General features: G+C 38.9%; 1 protein-coding gene and 1 long non-coding RNA gene across 2 annotated transcripts; one reads left to right on the top strand and one right to left on the bottom strand.

Annotated features, from left to right (window-relative positions):
- The first annotated feature begins 742 nt into the window (after positions 1 to 742).
- tacr3a (tachykinin receptor 3a) lies at positions 743 to 15,290 on the top strand. The gene is made up of 5 exons (XM_061274740.1): positions 743 to 1,356; positions 4,560 to 4,748; positions 4,923 to 5,073; positions 12,707 to 12,903; positions 14,263 to 15,290. Exons 1-5 carry the CDS (start codon positions 989 to 991, stop codon positions 14,582 to 14,584), a joined length of 1,227 nt encoding a protein of 408 aa, XP_061130724.1. The 5' UTR covers positions 743 to 988; the 3' UTR covers positions 14,585 to 15,290.
- On the bottom strand, positions 5,634 to 6,941 carry LOC133151581 (uncharacterized). The gene is made up of 3 exons (XR_009713936.1): positions 6,865 to 6,941; positions 6,684 to 6,741; positions 5,634 to 6,223 (listed from the first exon to the last, which is right to left on the bottom strand). It is a non-coding gene; the product is annotated as an uncharacterized LOC133151581 (long non-coding RNA).
- Positions 15,291 to 16,962: the final 1,672 nt, after the last annotated feature.

The raw sequence follows: 16,962 nt of genomic DNA, 5'->3' as shown, positions 1-16,962 counted from the left end.
AGTACATTTTATTTATTTTATTTACATTACCACAACACACACAATGTAACCAGGATTGTTTATTAGCAAATTGATACATGTAGACTTTGTAGGAAATACACAGATTTACTCCCTCATTAGCGCTTCTCTAAATTGCTGCTGGAAGACTTACTTGCGTCTGTAATGGTTAATTTGGCCAAGTCCCATGAACACTAGGTACAGAATAATGCTTAAAAACAATAAATGACACTTTGGCAAATAGCCAATTGGAATGGACATATTCTACATGGCCATCAAAAAAGTTACGGTTTCTCACATGGCAACTTTGGAAAATGATTTTCCCCACGCTTCTGATTTATTATAACGCGTGCATGAGAACGGTAATTTGTTGGTGGTGCTGGTGGGTGGGGTCGTTTGTGTACAAAAAAAATATATAGGGTGTTTGCGGACATGACCAGCCTTCTAAAAATGAATGGGCAAGTTTCTTACCGATCCATATGATGTATCTGATGAAGCTATATACACACGCACACACATACAGCCGGAATATTTCAATTTCCTGCACATCTCTGCTCCCACAGGAGATTAGGTGGGATGAAAACATAATAACGGTGTCACATCGCACAGTGATAACGCACAGCCCGTCTTGCACCTGTTATTCATAAAGTTTCAAACAGCGACCTTAAGCGTCGATCAACCTCCTCCAGTTTGTGTGCCAGCTTTATTCGTGCGTCAGCGAGTGCGCACGGCGCGTCAAGCGTATGCCACCGCGCTGCTCTCACAGCCTCATTCAACAGGCATTTACGCACACTTACACATCCGGACCGACCACGTTTTGACAAGAAATTAACCGGCAGACAGCATTCAAATGGGAGGACAATGTTTTATTATGGATGTGGTCTGGTTGCGCACTGTGGCGCCTAAGTCTTTCGTTGTGCGTCTGTCTTGGTAGCTCCATCATCCGCTTTTTTTTCCGTTCTTTTTTTTCCTTTAAGAAAGTGGGACAAGAATGGCAGCTTCGCATAATGGATCGAACCTAACCTCAAACTACACAAACCAGTTTGTGCAGCCTCCATGGCGCGTCGCCCTCTGGTCCGTCGCCTACAGCTCGGTGCTGGCCGTGGCCGTGTTTGGCAATCTCATCGTCATTTGGATCATTTTGGCGCACAAGCGCATGAGAACAGTGACCAACTACTTTCTGCTCAACTTGGCCTTCTCCGACGCCTCCATGGCTGCCTTCAATACTTTGATCAACTTCGTCTACGCGACGCACGGGGACTGGTACTTCGGGGAGGCTTACTGCAAATTCCACAACTTCTTTCCGGTAACGTCGGTGTTCGCCAGCATTTACTCGATGACTGCAATCGCCGTTGATAGGTGGGTTCCTGATTCGTTATACATCCCCAATTGATTGTGGCTATTGCTCATATCCATCAAAAGAGATCCAACAAACATGCACAGATGTAAGATGTGTATATACAATATATATGGAAGCTATTAATAGTATGTCCACTGGTGTATTTGGGGATTGCATATTTGCATCTTACAGGTGTTTCTAATAGTTTGCCCCTTTTTGGTAGATGAATGATTGCAAAATATCCGAATTGGGTTGTTTTTAAAGCCCTTCATCATGCTGAGAGCTCTTCCCAACATTTCTCATTTTCATATTAGATATTCAGTATAAAAAAAAAAAAAACCTTTCCTTGTAGGCTATAATATACTTTGCAGTTCCACAACCAGAATAACTGCAACGTCTCTCAATTGCGTTTAATGGTAGAATTGAGTTTGGAGCCCTCCTATACTCATTTAGTTGTGCATGTTTACCCAGTTTTATGGCAGCGTACTGTCAGGGATTTCAGCATCCATGCCACAGTGAAGGAATTCTGTTCTCCAACCGCATATGAACACTAAAAGCTCCAAAATGAGTGTCTCAAAAGAGGGGAGAGGGGGCATATTGTTCCAAATTCAATCTCAGCGTGAATTCTCGATATCTTTGCTCATTCTTTCTCTTGGCTGTGCCGCTTTTCATCAGGAGAGGCATATAATGGAATCTTGAGCTTAAAAGAAGAAATCAAATTGCATGAATGTTTGGAGGGCATCTGCTCCATGTGTTGCACAATTTGTTCTCATGCTTACATGTGTGCAGTCCACTGACTGATGGGGTGGGGTTGCTCTTGCCTACTGCAGCCTATGTTAGCCCACAGTGCTAGATCGTCTATATTTACGAAGGGCAGGCAGTTTCAAGTGTGACTGACCGCCTCCTCATTCACCACAAGAAGCCGTCCATCACAGGTATTTTTACATTTTGCTGGCACAATTCAAAGTTGCCACTGACTGTGTATGTAGAAATTGGCATTTTACTGAATTTCCATGACTAACACGAGTATTCCATTTTGCTACCACTTTCCAAAATCGGGCACGACTGGTTAATCTAAATTATCTGTAGGTGTAAATTGTGGTTTGTCTGCATGTGCCCTGTGATTGGCTGGCCAACAGTTCAATGCGAATCTCACCTCTCCAGGACAAATGAGATTGAGGTGTGGATAAACTGTGCCAATAATGGCTGGATGGATGGATGGATGGATGGATGGATGGATGGATGGATGGATGGATGGATGGATGGATGGATGGATGGATGGATGGATTGATGGATGGATGGATGGATGGAAATACAAAATACAGCGGTCATTTATTTTGGGGACTAATAAAATATTCTGTTTCATGACATTGCGCACAGTGGTTGCCCTGATGAAGGTCCACTAATTGTCGTTCAACTTCCCGTAGCTGATGGTATTTATTTAGCTCACAAAGAAGATTAGACTGAATCAACAACACCTTAGCTGTAGTTGTTGGCCAGAAGTATAATTCATTTTGCTATCAGTTGCACACAATGAATATAATCCTTAAGAATCAATCAAGCAATTCATGAATTATTATCTGTCTGTCTTCTGCCCATGTGACTTCAGGTAATGCGGTGATCATTATCAGATCGGGTTTACGCTCATCACAGGAGCGTCGTTTGTCATGGCAGTATCGTCGTCATCCTTGTGTGTGTGTGCGTCACTATTGGGATATGGCGTGAGGCATTGTCCTCTCACATAGAGGGGAACAATCTGTTTCCAACAGGCAAGCTCACTTAAGGTTTCTGTAACTTCCATTTTTATGGTCTTTGTGTCCTTCTGATTCCATCAATAAAATAAAAAAAGAAAGAAAAAGAACACCGACGTGACCTGTGTGATGCGGATGTAACCTCGGGTTATGCTTATTTTTCTACCTCGTTCCATGCTCCCTTCAAATGCCACAAGGCCACAGTTCATCACCCGATATAAATTTGTCCTGCCTTTCACTTTGTGGTTGGCAAGTGTTTTTCAGACGAAAGAACTTCTAACAATATTTGATAAGGTAAATCTAGTCAATAGAAACAGCTTGTGTTTGTCCCGGTGAAATTTCACAGAAAATGGCAGAGTGACTAAAACGCATTGAGAAAACGGGGTCCCCAACGTTTTCAAAAGCACATTTTTAAAACTGAATGTAATCACATTCATTCGTAATCAAAAGAAACCAAGAGTGAAAGGCATAAAGATAGCTGTTGATAATGGTGTCTAGTATATCCTTGACCTTATGTATGAAAAAATGTCTCTGATGTTGTAAAACAAGGTTGACTGCCAGCTAATCATCTTCCCTCTCCAGTCATGGGACTGACAGCTTGCCATTTAGCATGCACGCAGATACTTTTTCCTGGCAACGTTAAGTGCTGCTAGTTAAACACCAGGCGATGATAAAGTGCTTATGAATTGTCACGATGTAGTGACAAGCTTTCCAACGGGATGGTTTCCAAAAGCACCCTCTGTCGCTTCGAGCACGTGAAGATGTCAGGGTGAGATTTCAAGATGACTAAGGTCTGTAATCCGCCTCTGGGATGTATTTTGGTATTACTATATTCCACCGCTTCAGAAGATCTTGTGAGTATATTTCAATCTTTTTGTGTTTTAATGTTATTCTCAATGAGCATCTGTCCATCCATCCATTAATCCATCTATTTTTTGAACTCAATTTCCTATCTTGTTCAAGGTCACGGTGAACTGGACCTCTGATAACTTTGCGACTAATTTTGGGACTAGTTGCCAGGGAATGAAATGGCACATATAGGAGTAGACGTACACTCAGACTCACCCCGTCAGTGAGTGTGAAATGAACTTTCAATTCCTCCATTGAGTTCAAGTGAGCGAAGCACTCTACTGACCGGGACCCCGGTGTCACTGGGAACATTCATTACATTTTGCCTGACCCTGTGGCTACATAGAAGGGCCCGTAAAGGCATGCTTGGACTGGTTTGGTTTGAAAAGATTGATTTGGATTGGAGGCCCTGGCATCAAGCACCTTCAGATGAAGTGAAACTGACTGATGGCATCCTGCCCTACCTGAGGTTACACTTCATTGACCTCTCGTAAATCGATGACCGGAATGCAAAACTTCCCATCTGCATGGTTTTCTATAGGACATGTATGTACAAAAACAGTTTTATGAGAAAACGATCTGCATTAATTAGTTAATAAAGCTTGTGACCCTTGACCCCATAGGTACATGGCCATTATCCACCCACTGAAGCCTCGCCTGTCAGCCAAGGTCACCACTGGAGTCATCGCCTGCATCTGGAGTCTTGCCGTGGTTCTGGCCTTTCCCCTCTGCTACTTCTCCAAAATTCGAGTTCTGCCTCATAGGACCTTGTGCTATGTCGCGTGGCCTCGCATGAAAGACGACCCTGTCATGTGAGCAGTCTTTTATTCAGAGACATTAAAATGAAAACATTCATTTAGAAAGTCAGTCCGTTTTCTAAAGACGTAAGATGTCTTTTCTTCTTCCACTAACTATTAACACATGCAGATGTTAATGTCAGAAGTTAATATACTGTTTTTTTTTTTATCTTAAAAATGTCGCTGAAGGTTCCACATCATAGTGACTCTGCTGGTCTATGTGTTGCCTTTGGTGGTAATGGGCATTACCTACTCTATTGTGGGAGTCACTCTGTGGGGAGGGGAGATTCCCGGAGATTCATCCGACAACTACCACGGACAACTGCGAGCTAAAAGAAAGGTAGGCATGCTTGAAGGGAAATGCACAGTACGTATTATAATTCATATATTCCGATTTACATCATGACTCACTAGGATGACAACATCTGGAAATGAGTGATGATTTAATCTTTACAATTAGTTTCTTATTATCTGAGATGCTCAAGCTTGTGAAGGCAGAAAAAGCAATTGGCATAAATGCAAAATTGGAACACATGTTGCGCTTCCTTCCTTCCAATCTCTGTAGCATTCAACTATAAAGCAACAAGTTTTTTTTTAAGTCGACACTAATGTGATGATGTGTACGATATTTCACCTCCCAAAACGAAAAGAAATAAACTGAAAGAGGGACTGATTTAGAATAATGTATTCGCCAATAATAGACAGCTCATACACACAATTTAATCAGAACGTAACATTTGCACAGTTTAACAAAATAGGAAAACCTGCATGATGGGCATTTTCCAGGTAATTACAGAATCTATCTTTAATCTTTGTGTGCAGTGGAAAAATCCTTCAACTTCAACTTGCGTGTTTAAAATTCCTCACCATCTTGGATTTGTTGCCCTCAACTGTGTCGCCAACACTTCCCAAAGCCGTGCATTCAAAAAGAGAAGACAATTTAAATCAATTAAGTTAGTGGACTTATTTTATTCAGTGCACACACTTGCTCGCAGCAAGCAGCTCCTCCTCAAGCCAAAAATGTGTGAACAGAGAATAGGCGATAACACACTCTTAAGAGCCACTGTGGAGAAGTAAAGCCGACCAGTCTGTCGGGACTCCTAATAGCAACCTCTTAATCACTCAACTGGATCAGAATTTAAATGTCAAAACGTCAAAATGTCACGGAGTTCATTGCGCTAGTAAGTCGTTTTTAAAATTGTATCCTGCCATCTGCAGGTTTTTCTACATAAAAGGTCGTTTGCACGTTTGCCATTTGTTACATTTTGTTCCCACTCAGATTTTGGATAAATCTGTAGCAATCAGGGACAATTCACATGATTTGGATCATACACCCCCCCGGAGCATCAATTTAATCCTCTGTTGTTGACTGAATTTGTTAATTTGTAAAATATTGATCTTCTCATGAGGGAAGACTCCGACGAGATGTCAGCTTTGGGCCACGTCAATGTGTATTTAGATAACTGATTTTAAATCTCCTGATTGACAACCTGGTGTTGAAGCAAAGAGAAAACATAATTAAAATATTAAGGCAGCAATGACATTTTAACACAAAAGGTATTATGGAACTTTCTATCTTCAAAGTGGCCACTAATTGATTTTCTCCTGGGCTCTACCTTCAATTTACAAGCGTGACTTTTTTAGCGGTTGGGGTAATTACGACGCCACTTCTATCTATTGAGTTACCTGAAGCTTATCTCAAGAGAGACCGGCGGAATAGCTCCTGCACCACTTGACAGCAATCACAGGGCTCACATTGTATTGTATAGAATGAACAATCATTCCCGTTCAAATCCTAACCTGTAGACAAGACAGAGTTTTCAATTAACCTGACTTGCAGGTTTCCGGAAAATGGGAGGAAGCTGAACTACCCTCATAAAACCTACAGAAAGAACATGAAGACTCACTATAGGATTCATTTTGTCGCTTTTAAACCTGATGACTACTTACATAGTTGTAAATGTGAGTTTGGCTGGTGTCGTAGCCAGTCTCCAGCTCACCCATGACCCTGGACAGGGTAGACGATAGAACATTGAAGGATGCATGGATTGTTTAGAAAACCTGACTCTCAAAATATTATATAATATTGCATTGTAATGTCGGGTCGCTGATGGTGTAGGGATAAACTCACCTGCTTTGTGTGTGAGCAGTGTGGGATTGCTTCCCACTCAGTGGCAATGTAGATGTGGGTGCGAATGGTTGTTTATCTCTAAATGCGACCTGTGACTGGCTGGTGACCAGTTCTGCTTTTCGCCCAAAGTCACACGGGAAATCCCCACTGACCCTGAATTAGATAAGCGGTGTTGGAAATAGATGGATGGCATGGGACTCGATTCACTTGTATTCCTCTTAAAGTTACTGATTTTAATCTTCTCACAAATTTCTAAAATGATTTTTGCTTGCCTTATACATGCATATGTGCATACGTAGGGACAGACAGACAGACGTACATACATACGTGTGTCAAGCAAAACCTGGGAAACCTGTGCAGTGTTAGATTGTGTAACATGTAGTCCATAATCCTCTTAGACAGTCTGTCAAAAGAGATTTGATAGGATTAATCACATATACCACAAATCGTTTCTGCAACAAAACAGTGAAGAAATTCACGTATTATTATATATAGCAAACCAATAGTTCAGCTGCAATGTTGGTTTTCAAGAACACTACTCGAGATTTCAGTGCAGGTCACTGAGTGGGCATTTTCAACTTGATGTTGAGCAGCGCGTTTTGTGGTGTGTGTCGTGCTTTGTTTTGGCCAAAAGTCAGGTATATATTTGCTTTAGGTCAGCTGCTTTTGTTATGCTTGAGTCTTGCCCAGGGCTGCTCACTTTTGCTTTTGTAACCAACTCTGACTGCAGCTTGCAGGTCATAAAAAAAAAAGCTAAAAAGAGCACTGATTGTAAAATACCAGAAGTGGTTGGATAAAACCCTTAAAGGTCCTTAAAGGTAGTTTTTATCAATTATAGAAAATACATTAATCATTACAATAATCCTAAAGATTTTTCTGATCCAGGTTGATTGACACATTATTTTCATGTCAGTGACCGAATTTCCCCACCCCATGTCGGTTGTGTTCTGACGCCAATAATGTCTGCCCTAAAATCACTGTTCAAATGAAAACCCATTTGATTTAATCTGGGTTAAAATATTAGAGTAAACATACCAGCAGTCATTCACTAATCTTAATTGAAACCTAAGTACTGTAAAGCAACTTGTAGTCATTCAGTAAGGCTATCTAAATCCAAACGTAAACTTACTTGTAGTCATTCATTCATCTTACTTAAAATCTAAGTCAACTTAAGTTCCCACGCCAATTTTTCCCCACTATATCATTAGTATTGCTTCTTCTACACTTTTTTGATTTTGAAGTTCAGTATTCCTATTAAAAAGGTAAAAGAAGTGAAACTGGTTTGTGTCGCCCACTGACACTTTCAACATTCCCCATGTTAAATTTACTTCATTACGTTTCTCGCAGTCATTGCACATTGTCAGTAATCACACTTTACACATTTTTCCATTCTCGCACAACCTGGCAGGAACCTATTCCACGGATTTGTGCTATATTGTGCAGAGAGCTAATCATTTTACCCAAGGCAATCACATCTGTAAGCCACTCACTACAGTTGACAAGATGATTACGGAAGCAAAGGTCACTTAGATGAGGTAGATGGAGGAACGTATCGTGGCAGAATGTTTCAGTGACGTCTATAAAAATAGAGTTCCTGCATTTTGCCTTAATCACACACTTCTTGAGCAGGTCAGTGAGGCGGCGGGTCATGGATTCATTGCTTATTGTGATTTCTCATCATCTTTACTGACAGATCGACCTAACACAACAAGTACTCTATTTTCAGCCTATGCCCAGGGGTTGGTATTTCAAATGTCAACCCAGAGTTCAGCACTAATGATGTTATAAGTCTGCCATAGCACTTTCAGACGAGGACTGCTAGTTCTTGGCAACACAGCACGGATCTTTGCCCTTGGGATGTTTGAGTATGCGCGTAAGAGGACAACTTGGTCAATTTCCTTGGGTAGAGTTTGATTGTGAGTTGTCGGTGTGTTGGACGGTGGCGACGATGGTCTCCACCCCCTGAGCATTTATGGGAGTGGGGCAATCGTTTTGTGCAATTTAAGGGTCAGTCGGTGGTCCACTTGATTGTTTGTCTCACTCGTCGCTGGTGTGATTCTTTTGCCTTAAACCCGGAATGGGCCATTTAAATGCTGAAGTGAGCCAGCATTTTTTTACATCAGTGCTACTGGGGAGGCACATTGGACCACAGACTTTTCAACCAAATTCATGATAAATATGCCATTAGAAATATGGACAAAATAGGTGGAAATCCCACAAAAATTGGACCTGGTCAGGTTAGACTCAATGTTGGTAATTTGCGGAGACCAGTAAGTAGAAAAGGCTTACCTTGAGCTGATGCAAACATCTGGATCTGCTAGAATTTGCCCCATGGCGCAGATGTGCTTTGAACATAGAGCCTTTTGTGTTCCACAGCATAAATTCTTTCTAGGTTTTTGTGTGTGTTGTTGTTGATGAACATGCATCAAGGATTTTGTGTCAATTACACACAGCATGTTTTTTATTCTATCATGGCGATCATTTTCATTTTCCATTAACATTTACTCTGCTGTGGTGGCATACAGAAAAACAATTTCTTTGCTAAACCTTTGCAAATGGAATATTTTTTCTGAAGTGTCATTGTAAAATTTCAATTCGAGCATTGGACGGGAATGGTTTCACTCGTCTTTCATGCATATGAGCTCTGGGTGAATTACAACCACATTCTGTTCTGCTCAGTCTCAGTAGGACATAAACTGATTTGGAATTCACATCAAATCAACCAGTGGTCTTGCTTGCGATAGCTCTCTAACCCCTGGTCATAAACAGTGTTCTTAAAAAAATAAATAAAATAAACAGCAGTATTTACTCCAAGCAGGAACCAGGACCATGCCAAATTTGACCTCAACTGTCTTGTCCAGCCTCTGTTGGTTACCAAACAGAAGAGCTCTGGAGGAACAATCACTTGAGAATTACAAGCAGTAAAGCACTAACAAGGATGCTCTGGACTTGAGGTATATTTGTTCAAAGGCTGTCTAGACTATAAATAGATACAATTGGAATGACGTAGAAGATCAACAATGTCAACTAGGCCCTGTTCAATCTTGAAGAGGAAAAAGAGGAAAGATAAGATAAGATAAGAGGAACTTTATTAATCTCACGTGTGAGAAACTGCATGTAACAACAGCTCGATTTACAGGAAGGTACAAGTAGGGGGACAAAGGTGCAAAAAGATGTAAAAAACAAATGTAGGAATAACCCTGACCTGCAGTTTATACAACCATTAAGCCCAACTCAAATCTGCGTATTGAGCCGGTACAACACTTTAAAATGTTATGGATGATGTAAAAAAAAATTCTCTTTTATTCCTACTATCCCAGTTTGTCTCCGCCTACTTAGGCCTCATTATAACGGTCTCTCCTTGCCGTATCGCACCGCAAATAGACTGTAGATGGCGGGACTCATTTTGACTGTGAGCAAATTAATGGGTGGTCATTTATTGGTATAATGAACAAACATAAATCTAGCGCTGGAGAAAACCCCGAGACTGTTTTGGTCAATTACATTGTAACTCGGGATCCTTTTTCTGCATTAAAAAGCTCATTAGCCTTTGAGATTCATTAGTTTTATTCAACAAAGCAAAGCAAATCAGTATCGTTGTAATATGCGTCCCCCTCAGCTCATTTCAATGTAGATGCGATCAACAGTATATAGGGCATCGTAAGATATTGTCTGTTGGAATGGTGTGTCATTTTTATTGCAATCATTTTTATCTCAGCGACAATGTACAATGCTGATTGCCCCTTGGTATAACATGTAGTGCATCACGCAATGTACATTTGAAGGACAAATAACAAAGATACAATGTTTCAGTGTGTGAAAAGACACGCTTGATGGCAAGGTGACCAAATGTAAAATGTTTGAGATTCAGGAATTTTGTTAGCTTTTTTTGTTTGTTTGTTTGTTTATTTGTTTGTTTGCTTTGTCATTACTTTTTTAAAGGTGAAACAAGTCAGTGGCGTATGTACTGACAAACAAACAAAATGAAGTTCCACCTTCATGTGATCATTGGTCTTACATCATGAATCACCACTGGGTTGTATAAGACCTGAATATATAATAAATTAAAAAACAAATATGTGATTATTTTAATGTCCCACAAAGTGGTGCACCATTCGGATTAATATTATAGACAGATAAGACAGCACATTTTTGCTGGCATGGGAATGAGAAAAATGCTGTCCTAAAGATAGATTTTTACATTTTGTATGGTAATTATTAATTTCCATAAACCATAATAGATGGTGCTCAATTGTACCGAATTATAATATAACAAGACTGAATAAAATGAAATGAAACTCCTTCAATTACCAATTTTTTTCCCCTCCTTTCATAATGTTCTGTGCTGACTGACAGGTTGAATTAATTATTAGATTGTTGAATAAATGAGACTATTTCCACTGCACGGATGAGGGTATCTTTGATTAGGATGTGTCAATATGTGGCCATATATTTTCCAACCTTGACATACCTCATAGTACAGATTACATGGGGACTTTTGGTCATGTGATGTATTAAGTGGGGTACACATATACAAATTTGTTGATATTTTAACAATAAATAAACTATGACGGACACCACACAACAAAGACATTGGTCAGGATAATCTTTACAGATAGTACTAGACAATTTGGCCTTCCTTTATTATAAGAAAGGGAAAATGCTCAAATTGGGCACAATTATGTGTATCCAACTATACAGACATTTTGAGCGAGTGGGAAAAAACATAAATATGGAGTTACTGTGCTAACTTGAAGGGGGAAAAATAGTAAGCACATGATTAAAGTTGAAGAAGCTTAGCTCATGACTGCAAGTGTTTCACATGCTGTATTTCAACTGCATATATTGACTTGAAATTAACATTACCTACTATTTCAGGTAGTGACAGAGGTTTCAAAAACACTATAAGCAACTTTAGCACCATCTAATAGCACTAATACAAGATGGGAGCTATCCAGACTAATTGTGCACAGTCAACCATGAACTGCTAAAGCCTGCCCAGATGAGAGGCGGAACATCTTCTTAGACAACCAGAACAGCCCCATTGTGATCGATTCAATGTCATGAGAATTAAATGACTTGAATAATATTAATAGGCAAGTTATCTGGGTTGCAATGAGTGGGGCGATTTTTTTTTTCAGCAGTATCTGCTTGAGTATCATCACTTTGGAATGAAAAGAAGAAATAGTTCTCAATAGCGTTTGACAAATGTATCCTTTGTATCACTCTTAAGTCTTCACTATTTTTCTCACAAAGTTTCTGACTTCTTTTGAGCTGTTGATCCTTCACAGTTTATTTCATGCTATGAACATTTGTCAAAACAGCCAGTGTGTTAGTTTCTGCACACGTTTTTGCACGGGTTTACATTTCAGGAGGGACACAGTGGTGTCTGTTTTGTTTCCCGTTGCTAGCTTCTGAGCAGGCCCACGTTAATCACAAAGATTGTTTTACCAGTTGCGATCCACAAAAGTGGCTTGTTGAAAGTAAGTGTCAGAACAGTGGCCCCGTGATTGAAGGTTGGAGCAGAAAACATGGCCTTGTTAATACATAGATCAGGGGAGGTGATCTGCATCCAGCATGGATTGTAGAACAGCAGGTTGTAGTGATGCTAAACACAAAATGAGTTGAGTATAAACAGTAGTGTTTTTATTTAGCAAAGTGAGAGTTACAATTCAATGGGATTCCTCCATTTTACTCCAGCTTCTTCCCTCCATCCTTCCAAAAAAACAAACATTCTAGTTTAGTTTCACACTACAGGATGGATTTTTCTGTGCTTGCAACACCTGTGAATTGTCCTGTGGATATCATTCATCTGCCACCTTTTTTTTTTTTTTTAAACCAGGTGGTGAAGATGATGATCATCGTCTTGGTGACCTTTGCCCTCTGCTGGCTGCCTTATCACATCTACTTCATTGCAACGGGTCTCAACAAGCATTTGATCAAGTGGAAGTCCATCCAGCAAGTTTATCTGTCTGTGCTGTGGCTGGCCATGAGCTCCACTATGTACAATCCCATTATATACTGCTGCCTGAACAGCAGGTGAGTTAAAGTGCAAAGCTACATTTTCAAAACATTCATGTACAGAGGGATTTATTATTTGTTTTGTTTTCTATATAAGAGTTTTGTACACAGACCAAAAATGTAGTTCCGTCTTCTTTTGGGAGATTTATAACAATTGTGTCGCGGGATTCTAAAGCTTATAAAACTGTCACCGACTTGTATATTGAAATGTATGACAAAGTACAAGCTGTAAGCTTGTTGTCCACAACATCTGCATTCTGTTACATACTGCAAAAACTGCATGCTTCACGAAAATATTATGTTATGTATGGTTTCGTATGTCATTTGAAGATAAATATGTTATGGGTTTTAATCTAGTCCTAAGTCTATTATATCTACTTCGATTGTCTGGGTGCATTGACTTGGAAAATAGAAGGGCACTCAGCAGAGCGTAGACTACTGCCAAAGCCAATGATTCATCTTTTTCCTTTTATACATACTGTCATTCATGTCGGAAGATATTTACTTAAGAATCGTAAACATGCCAGATTCTTTTTAGTTTTTTGCACAAAGGTCCTTGAAATTCATTCTGAGATATGAAACGTCACTGCAAAAGTGGATAAAACGTGTCTCATTGAATCTCAAGGTTTTATTATGGTGACAGATGTAGTCTGAAAATAATATATAATATATATTGTATATATATAAAATATAGATATATACCTAATATATGCATATACAGTACTGTACTGTACTGTAATTTGCACCACAGATGTGATGGTGTGTTTGTCTTGATGTATAAATTAATATGAATTTACATACAGATATCGACGATGTGTTTTAGCAAATGAATTTACCGATCTTTAAAAAATATGTCTCTATGAATAAAAGTGCAATGTTTTACAAAGCAATATACAATGAAATATAACTTTGTGTGGCATTACAGGGCCATTTAGGAGGTGTCCTGAATTTCTTAATATCTCGTAGACACAATTAAAACTAAAAAATTGAAACACGCCTGATTAACTCTTAAGACTGACTGGTTGGAAACTTAATGGACTACCGATGGGATGTGACCTAAAGTTCCTACTTGGATTTGTCTTACATTGACTCTGCTCACCGCAATCATGATGTTTAAGTGTTTACATTAAAAAAATCAATACATAAACAAACCTATTCAGGGGACACAATAAAACAATCAAAGCCTCTAATGCATCTCAGTTTAAATCTTGCCACAGCCCCGCTCAATAGTCATTGACCGCAGAATACATTTTCATATATAACGGCCACACATGAAGTTTGATTTATCTTGGCGCTGTCATTTTCTCCATGCTCTCTGATCAATCTCCCTCCTTGTGACAGTTCTTGTGCTCTGTCTCCTCTACAATGCCACTTCAGGTTTCGTGCTGGCTTCAAGCGGGCCTTTCGCTGGTGCCCTTTTATCAAGGTATCCAGCTGCGATGAGTTGGAACTTCGCTCGACCCGGCAACACCCGATGCGGCAGAGCAGCATGTACACGCTCTCCAGAATGGACACCAGCATGGTTGTGGCTTACGACCATGCCGATGGTGATGGCTGCGGCTCCGTAAGAAAGTGGTCCCTGTCCTCCAGGAAGAGAAGCTACGTCACGTCACGCCACACGCCTGCCGCTTCCAGCACTGGAAGCATGAAAACACAAAATGGTGGGATCCCGACTCCTCAAGCTGAGCAATTTTTTTGAGTGTGAATTTAATTTCTTGAGAATACAATGCACTTGTATTCTTTTTTATTCGAGTGTATTATACAGCCCCCAAAATTGCCCCTCAAAAATTGCACTCCCCTGATTTGATGGTATTTATGCCCAAAAAAATATTTTATTTGGATTGGAATTTTGTGTTTTATGTTGTATGTACGCTCGAAGGTCCCTTCGCGGTGGCACCATTTAGTGGAAGGAAAAGTACACCTTCTTTTCCACGGTCCCTAGGTAGTGGTAAACTTCATTTTTTTTTTTCTTGTAAAAGTTTTAGTATGTTATTCTCAAGAAATTACAGTATTTTTCCTGTCACGCATCAACAGTTACATGAAGAAAGAGGCATGTGGCAATTTTTACACATTTGCATGATACAATATAAATACAATCAAAATTGTTTGCATCTTACATTTTAATGATGTGCACAATTCTTAGATCAAACACTGCACAATTACTGCATAAAGTTTCGCTTTTATCAAATTGAGTGTCTCCTGCAACAGTGAACTCTTGCTCGGCAAAAACCTTGAGCGCTAATTAACATCAGTCTTTATTGTGTTGTTTTGGAAACGTCTCGATTAACATCAAAGTGTTAATTGTGCTGTTATTTTGGAAGAACGTCTCAGCCCTGTGGTTCCAATTATTTGCTTAAGTTTACACAATTAAAACTTTACGCATGCTTGACTGACAGTGTATTCTCAGCAGGTTGAATTATACAATATACACTACCGTTCAAAAGTTTGGGGTCACAAAATTGTCTGGGTGACCCCAAACTTTTGAACGGTAGTGTAAATATTATTATAATAAAATATTATGAATTAAATTTTATAAATTATATTTTATATTTGTATAAGATTATATATAATCTATGAATATAAGTATACATATATATTATAAGATTTTTTACACAGATAATTATATATATAATCTATAAATAATTATCTAAATAAATATATACACTACCGTTCAAAAGTTTGGGGTCACCCAAACAATTTTGTGACCCCAAACTTTTGAACGGTAGTGTACGTACCATGGCGATTGTAAATACTGTAAGTATGTCAAAGTTTGTTTTCCAGCCCTATTAACTGTGAACTTCATTTATTGTGTGAAACTATTTGTGCTTCTCAGCAGAATTCCATCTTGACTCACAAGAAGAAAAGAAATAGAGCAAGTGAGTTTTTCAGTTGCAGTGTTTTCATTTAAAAAAATGTGCAGTACAATGTGAACTTGACACAAATATTAGTCTACTGTGCTGTGTGTATCCTGTGATGCAATTCTAACATTTTCATTTTGAGGGTTTACATCAAAACTGTGCCATGCAATCTGTTACACATTTTGCTCAGTGTTTACACCGTTTCATGTTAAAGAAAGGGAAGAAAAAAATACCAGTAATGCAAGAAATAAAAGGTTATTTATTGTTCTTGGTTTGTCAAGCCATTTAATATATACTTTAACGGGAGTTTTAAAAAAAAAGTTTTAACTGTTGTCAAGCCCTTTAAAAAGAATTTTGAATGTTTAGAGACTTCTTGAAAGTATAGGCACCGGAATGTGAAGTAAAATGTTTAGTGTATTTACTGTATGTCAAATATCTGTTATTTTTACAAAAAGGTGTCATTTGCTATGTTTTGTATGAACGTTAATGTATACTGTGTGATTTTCTGTGGTAAATCTTTATCCTTATCTTGGAGGTTGTTTTGTGGATTGTGGATTCTGCAAAAAAATCATGGCATTTGAAAAATTTGCAACAAGCTCAACCTTCACTATTGCTTTTTAAAATTAGTTTTTAAATTCAAGACTAAATCATAATAATGATACGTAATCCCATTTAACAGTGTTTTATTGTTGTTGTTATTCAGACAGTGTGAATACATTTTATTGTGTTCATTACATCCAAATGTGACTTTCTCCAAAATCATATTTTTTCAACATTCTACATTTGATCTTTGTACATCCATTATTGCAGTCATAGATAGCAAAAAAAGGAAATAAAGTGTAAGACACCCAAAATGTTTTTGTGAATTTATTACAAAGCTATGCAGCAGAAAGGAAGCACAGTTCTCACACATGATTGATTATGTTTGACAAAAAAATAAGTTACATATGATGTGCATACACACCACTATCACATCACGAGGAACATTCCAAGGCCATGTTAAATAAAAGTATTAATCTAACATTCCCCAACAGGGTGAAGCATTGATTTTATTTCTTATTTATTTTCCATTTGTTCCATGACTGACATGTGGCTGTCTCTCTTCCACTGTCCATTCTGCCCACAATTGTATTACGCATTTCAATCGATTGCATCACGTCTTCTGCCTTGCATGGAAACTGCTCCATCTGCAAGAAATTCTGTCAATGCCTTATAGTAC

This window comes from Syngnathus typhle, linkage group LG3, assembly GCF_033458585.1.
Source record: "Syngnathus typhle isolate RoL2023-S1 ecotype Sweden linkage group LG3, RoL_Styp_1.0, whole genome shotgun sequence".
Taxonomy (NCBI): domain Eukaryota; kingdom Metazoa; phylum Chordata; class Actinopteri; order Syngnathiformes; family Syngnathidae; genus Syngnathus; species Syngnathus typhle.
Note: the sequence above shows the minus strand (reverse complement) of the source record. Positions and strands in the feature narration are given on the sequence as shown.